Source organism: Carlito syrichta, unplaced genomic scaffold, assembly GCF_000164805.1.
Source record: "Carlito syrichta isolate Samal-C Ts95f unplaced genomic scaffold, Tarsius_syrichta-2.0.1 Scaffold305648, whole genome shotgun sequence".
Taxonomy (NCBI): Eukaryota; Metazoa; Chordata; class Mammalia; order Primates; family Tarsiidae; genus Carlito; species Carlito syrichta.
The window spans coordinates 395,559-402,695 of NW_007249744.1; the positions used below are offsets into that span (position 1 = coordinate 395,559).

Here is a 7,137-nt window from a genome sequence, read left to right on the forward strand (position 1 = left end):
AAGCGAAGGCACAAGACGACGGTGGAGAAAGAAGCCTGAGGGGCGGGGCGAGAGGGAAGAGCGTGGGTGGGTCCGGGCCCTACTTGGTCACGCCCAAGTGGCCGCCTCGCCCCTAGGAGTGATCCTCGCGCGTTACGGACCCGCATGGCGCGAGCAGCGACACTTCTCCGTGTCCACCCTGCGCAACTTCGGCCTGGGCAAGAAGTGGCTGGAGCAGTGGGTGACCGAGGAGGCCTCCTCCCTCTGTGTTGCCTTTGCCGATCACACCGGTGGGTAGGGCAAAGGCGGGAACCGAGTAGGTGGGGTCGCGGGAGGCAGACCTCTGACCTATGGCTTCTGCTCTCAGGACGTCCCTTTAGCCCGAATGCCCTCCTGGACAGAGCGGTGAGCAACGTGATCGCCTCCCTCACCTTCGGGCGCCGCTTCGACTACGATGACCGGTTCATGCTCAAGATATTGAACCTACTCGAGGCCCAACTTCAGGAGGACGGCAGCAGACTGGCAGCGGTGAGGGGATTGGAGGGGCAGACGGGAGTCCAGGAGGCCCCTTTTTCAGGAGCCTGGACAAGTCTGTGCTTGTAGCCGAGGTGGTTCATGGGCCTGCACCTGGGACTCTACAAAGGATTTGGGGAAAGGACATTCCAGGAGAGGCCACTGTGAGAGGAAAGGCCTGGAGGAGAGAAATCTCCAACAGTAATGGGTGGGCCCAAAGTCAGTGAACCCCAAGAGAGGGCCAAGGAGCCTGTGCCTCCAGAACAGGCTGAAGGCCACCCAAGCCCAGGAGGTTTCGAGTTTAGCTTTCTTCTTCTAGACCCCAGGGGTCAGGAGAGCGCTTGAGACTGCCACTTGGGGAGGTACCAGCCAATGGTGGGGAAAAGCAGGCCCTAGGTCCACCCTGGAGGTGGCTGGAGCCTGAGACTGGTCCAGTTGAACCTGGAGTAGGGGAGAAAGCCAGGCACCCTTCTGTGACTGGCACAGGTGCTGAATTCTATCCCAGTGCTCCTGCGCATCCCAGGGCTGGCTGACAAGGTCATCTGTGCAAGAAGGAAATTCCAGGCCCTTCTAGATGAGCTGGTGACTGAGCATAGGGTGACCCGGGACCCAGCCCAGCCACCCCGAGACCTGACTGATGCCTTCCTGGCCGAGGTGGAGAAGGTGAGGCGCTGCTGCCAGGGATTGGGCCAGGGATGTTGGGTTGAGGGTTCCATGAGGAGTAAGAGGAGGAGGCAATGTAGGACCAGTGCATCACTCAGTGAGACGCACTTGGGCTGACAAGGGCAGAATGGGAGAACATCTGGGCGCTTCCTCCTTCTGCTCTGAGTCCACCCTTTCTATCTGGCTCAGGCCAAGGGGAACCCCGAGAGCAGCTTCAATGATGAGAACCTGCGTCTGGTGGTGTCTGACCTTTTCTCTGCCGGGATGGTGACCACCTCGATCACACTAGCCTGGGCCCTCTTTCTTATGATCCTGCACCCGGATGTGCAGTGTGAGTTCGGTTGGGGGTTTGGGGGAAGGCCGAGCAAGGAAAAGTACAGTCAGGGGCCCCTGAGCTTGGTTGGGATATTCATGGCTCCAAGCACAGACTTGTCCAGGCTCCTGAAAAAGGGGCCTCCTCCTCAGATGGGCACAGCCCTCACCCCACCCAAGAGCCAGGAGAGGGTCAGTGCCCATCCCCTGGGTTCTGACCCACTGTGGGGATGCTTGTCTGTCTAGGCCGTGTCCAACAGGAGATTGACGAAGTGATAGGGCAGGCGCGGCCACCAGAGATGGCTGACCAGGCCCGCATGCCCTTCACCACCGCCGTGATTCATGAGGTGCAGCGCTTTGCAGACATCATCCCTCTAGGTGTGCCCCACATGACCTCCCGCGACATTGAAGTACAGGGTTTCCTCATTCCCAAGGTAGGCCTGGGGACCTCCTCACCCGAGCTCATCATGTTCTGCTTGCTGGTGGTCCCAGCACGGCTGCTGCCACGTGGGGTCAGCTGGGATCCAGGCCACAAAGTACTCAATTCCACAGGCGCCAACTTTCCTGGCCTTGGTGTCAGTGCAGAGCAGGGACAGGGATGGCCTTCATTTCAGTGGGGAAGACAAACCAGAATGTCCCACAGAAGTTGTAGGAACTGTGCCTGCTTGGATAAGAGCAGTGAGGGCCCCCCAGGGAGTCATTAATCTGCCCTGCTATGTGGTCTTCTAGAGGGTGCCCAGAAGCTTCTTGGAACAAGGGTTATTTGCAAGAGTACAGCTGTGTGTCAGGCATGGTTTGTGCCTCATTTGTTTGGTGGCAGGGGTTCTGGCAACCTAGAGTCTTGTCCTCACTGATGCCAGGCTTCTCCTGCCCAGGGAACAACACTCTTCACTAACCTGTCATCAGTACTGAAGGATGAGACTGCTTGGGAAAAACCCTTCTGCTTCCACCCCGAACACTTCCTGGATGCCCAGGGCCGCTTTGTGAAGCAAGAGGCCTTCATGCCTTTCTCAGCAGGTACCTTTTGGCTTCCAGCTCTCTGCCCCCTTTTGGGAGTGTTGGAGGGGTGGAGCCCAGGACCCAGGCTCACCAGGCTCTGTCACCTGCCACAGGCCGGCGCGCATGCCTCGGGGAGCCCTTGGTCCGCATGGAGCTCTTCCTCTTCTTCACCTGCCTCCTGCAGTGCTTCAGCTTCTCGGTGCCTGCTGGACAGCCCCGGCCCAGTAACTATGGAGTTTACCGCATTATGGTGACCCCGCCCCCCTTCCAGCTATGTGCTGTGCCCCGCTAGAGGGGCTATAAGTCCCCAGTCTCCTCAGCTGGGACCCTATGTACAATAAACCAGTTTCTCCCACTTGGTTTCTGAATCTAATCTGAGACCCCTGACAAAGGCCCGGCTGTCTTGCGTTCTCATCACCTCCCTGAAGTCAGTCCTCACCCTGCCTCATTCATCCCCTTTCTTGACCACATGACTTTACTTGAGATGAGGGAATACTCATGTTCAGAATGTGACAGCATCTACCTAAGTCACCCCCAGAGACCCATTCAGGCTTCACAGGTTGGTGACGATGTCCCTGAATAAATCTTGGCTCCAGGGGTGCATGGCAACAGGCTTTTACTGGAAATCATCCCAATCCTTGACTGAGGTGGGAAACTGTGTTGGGGTCTCCAAGACTTCCCTCAGGGTCCGCGACTTGCTACAAGGCCTGTTATTCTCACTGCTATGGTTTATTACAACAAAGCATACTGATGAAAGTCAGCTAAAGTAAAGGCAAGTGGGACAGAGTCCAGAAAGACCAGTTGCCCTCTCCCAGTGGATTTGCACAGACAGTGCTTACATTGCCCGACTTCTGTGAGACACAGAAGAAGGTATTGCTAATAAGGGCAACTCACCAGAGCTTTGGTGTCTTGTTGGGGTTGGTAACCTAAGCTTGAGTGCACACGTGGTTGACCTTAGATACTCAGTTTTCAGTCCCTCTTGAAATCAGACTGATACAGCCTGAGGCCCCTACCCTCAATCACATTGTGAGCATAAACTATGCAGTGTGGCCCAAGGTCCCAGATATCTACAAACACAAAACTATCAGGCAGGATATTTCAATGCCTTAGGGGATATCTCCCAGTCACATCTCAAAAGTCTGTTGTTGGTTTGGATTGTTCAGGGACCGAACTCCCCAAGCCTGTGCAGGTCACATTTTACTGAATAGGGCACACCCCTTGTCTCTTCTAGCAAAATGATCGTATGGTTTTAGTAGCTGTACTTTTTTAAAAAAAGTGTGGTAAGACACATAACATAAAATTACCATCTTAAACTTTTTTTTTTTGAGTTGGAGTCTCACTCCGTTGCCGAGGCTGGAGTGCAGTGGCAGGCTCATAGCCACCGAAGGTCAACCTGCTCGGCTCCAGCGATCCTTCTCAGCCTTCCAAGTAGCTGGAACTACAGGCACACGCTACCACACCTGGCTAAATTTTTTATTTTTATTGTAGAGATGAGGTCTTGTCAAGTTGCCCAGACTGTTCTCAAACTGTGGGCTCAGACAATCTGCTCACCTCGGCCGCCCAAAGTGCTGGGATTATAGGCTTGAGTCACCACGCCCGGCCTTCTTAACCATTTTTAAGTGCACAATTCAGTGAGATTAAGATCGTTGTGGAATCATCACTACTATCCCACCACTGACTCTCTTCATCTGGCAAACCTGAAATCCTGTTCCCATTAAACAATTCACCATTCCCACCTTCCCCCCAGTCCCTGGCAGCCATCATTCTGCCTTCTGTTTCTGTGAGTTTGACAACTATAGAAAAGTCATGTAAGTGGAAGTATACATGATTTGCCTTTTTGTGACTGTCTTATTTCATTTGGCATAATTTCCTTGATATTCATCTGTGTTGTAGACAATATCAGTACTTCTTTCCTTTTTAAGGCTGAATAATGTCCATAGTATAACTATGCCATGTTTGATTTATCCATTCATGCTTCAGTAAACACCTACTTTCTTCCAACTTTTGGCTACAGTGAATAATGCTGCTTGATCATGGGTGTGTAAATATCTCTTTGGAATCCTCCATTTAATTCTCAGATATATTGCAGATTTGAGTACAGACCACCTGAAATAAGCCAATATTGCCATAAAGAAAGTCACAGAGTTTTTTGTTTCCCAGTACATATAAAAGTTGTGTTTATATGAAACTGTATTCAATTAAGTGTTCAATATTATTATGTCCATGGATAATGTACACACCTTAATATAAAAATACTCTATTGCCAAAAAATGATGACATTCATCTGAGTCCTCAGCAAGTCTTAGTCTTTTTTATTGTGGATGGTCTTTCTCTCATGTTGATGGCTGCTGAATGAACAACAGGGTAGTGGTTGCTAAAAGGTGAGGTGGTGTGGCAATTTCTTCAAATAAGTCAGCAATGAACTTGCCCATATTGATGGGCTTTTCCTTTTATGAAAGATTTATCTATAGCCTGCGATGAAGAAAAGGCACTTGATGTAATCCAACATCTCTTCATGATAAAAACCTTCAACCTACTAGGCATCAGAAGAACATATCTCAAGATAATAAGAACTATATATGACAAACACGAACCAACATCACACATAATGGGGAAAAGGTGAAAACATTACCCCACAGAACTGAAACAAGACAGGGAACTCTGCTCTCACCACTCTTATTTAACATTGTACTGGAAATCCTAGCAAAAGCAATCCAGCAGAGAAAGAAAGAAAAGGCATTCACGTTGGCAAGGAAGAAGTCAAATGATTCCTGTTTGCTGACGACATGATTCTATACCTAGAAAATCCCACAATTTCAGTAAAATCTCAGGATACAAAATCAGTGCACAAAAATCAGTAACATTTCTATACACGAGTAATGCTCAAGCTGAGGACCAAACCAATAAGTCAGTCTAGGTGGGCACAGTGGCTCGTGTCTGTAATCACTGCACTTTGGGAGGTCACGGCAGGAGGATTGCTTGAGCCCAGGAGTTTAAGGCCAGCCTGGTCAATATACTGAGATTTTGTCTCTACAAAAAAATTTAAAAATTACCTGGCATAGTGTTACACACCTGTAATCTCATCTATTCAGTATCTGAGGTAGAAGGATCACCTGAGCTCAGGAGGGCAAGGCTGCAGTGAGCTGTGATTATGCCACTCTACTCTAGCCCAGATGACATAGTAAGATTCCAACTAAAAAATAAAAATAAATTTAAAAGAGCATAATCCAATTTATAACACACACACACACACACACACCTAGGAATACACTTAAGCAAGAAGGTGAAATATCTCTAAAAGGAGAATGACAAAACACTGATGAAAGAGATCATACATGACACAAACCAATGGGCAAGCATCCCATGCTCATGGAATGGAAGAATCAATATTGTTAAAAAGAACATACTGCCCAAAGCAATCTACGGATTCAGTGCAATCCCTTTCAAAATACCAACATTATTTTTCCAGAACTGGAAAGAAGAATCTTAATGTTTATATGGAATCAAAAAAGAGCTGAATAGCCAATGCAATTCTAAGTAAAAAGAACAAAAGCAGAGGCATTACGCTGCCTGACTTCAAATTATACTACAAGATTATAAAAACTAAAGCAAAATAAATAAATAAATAAATAAAATTTTAAAAAGAACTAAAGCAGTGTGGTATGGGTAGGAAATAGATTGGTCAAACAGAATAGAGGCCTTATAAATAAAGCCACATATCTAAAAGCAACTACTCTTCAACAAAACTGACCAAAATAAACAAGGGGAAAATGACACTCTATTCAATAAATGGTGCTGGGAAAATTGGCTAGCCATGTGCAAAAGAATGAAAATGGACCCATAGTTTTCACCACATATAAAAATTAACTCAAAATGAATTACAGACTTAAATTTAAGACCCAAAACTTTAAAAATCCTGGAAGAAAACCTAGGAAACACTCTTCAGCACAATGGCATAGGCACAGAGTTTATGACAAAGACTCCAAGAGCAGTTGCGACAAAAACAAAAATAGATAAATGAGACTTAACTAAAAAGTTTCTGCAAAGCAGGAGAAATAACAGTTGAACAGAAGACCTACAGAATGGGAGAAAATGTTTACCAATTATGCCTCAGACAAAGGACTAATGTCCAGAATCTACAAGGAATTCAAACAACCCAACATGAAAAAAACAAACAACACATCAAAAAGTGGGTAAAGGACATGAATAGACACTTCTCAATAGAAGACACACAAGCAACCAATGAACATGGAAAAATGCTTAACATTACTAATCATCAGAGAAATGCAAATTAAAACCACAATGAGGCATCACCTTACACCAGTCAGAAAGGCTATAATTAGAAAGTCAAAGAACAACAGATGTTGGTGCGGTTGTGGAGAAAAGAGAACACTCACTCACTGTTGGTGGCATTGTAAACTAGTTCAACCGCTATGGAAAGCAATTTGGAGATTTCTCCAAAAATGAAAAATTGAGAAACCCAGCCATCTCAGTATATATATACACCACTGAATACTACACAGCCACAAAGAAGAACAAAGTCATGTTATTTGTTGCAACATGGATGGAGCTGAAGATCATCATCTTAAGTGATCTAACTCAGAAACAGAAAAACAAAACTGCGTGTTTTCACTTATCTGTGGAAGCTAAATGGCACAAAGATGGAAATAA

At 47.2% G+C, this 7,137-nt stretch overlaps 1 protein-coding gene across 2 annotated transcripts in view; it reads left to right on the forward strand.

Annotated features, from left to right (window-relative positions):
- The window catches only part of LOC103264340 (cytochrome P450 2D17-like), a 3,970-nt gene extending 1,212 nt beyond the window's left edge, over window positions 1-2,758 (forward strand). The window contains exons 3-9 of one of the 2 annotated variants that reach the window (XM_008061989.1): window positions 117-269; window positions 347-507; window positions 979-1,155; window positions 1,345-1,486; window positions 1,714-1,901; window positions 2,343-2,484; window positions 2,580-2,758. In XM_008061989.1, coding sequence (XP_008060180.1) covers window positions 117-269; window positions 347-507; window positions 979-1,155; window positions 1,345-1,486; window positions 1,714-1,901; window positions 2,343-2,484; window positions 2,580-2,758 — 1,142 coding nt within the window. The remainder of the gene's footprint in view (window positions 1-116; window positions 270-346; window positions 508-978; window positions 1,156-1,344; window positions 1,487-1,713; window positions 1,902-2,342; window positions 2,485-2,579) is intronic. The other variant, XM_008061990.1, reaches the window with a different exon arrangement.
- The last annotated feature ends 4,379 nt before the right edge of the window (window positions 2,759-7,137 follow it).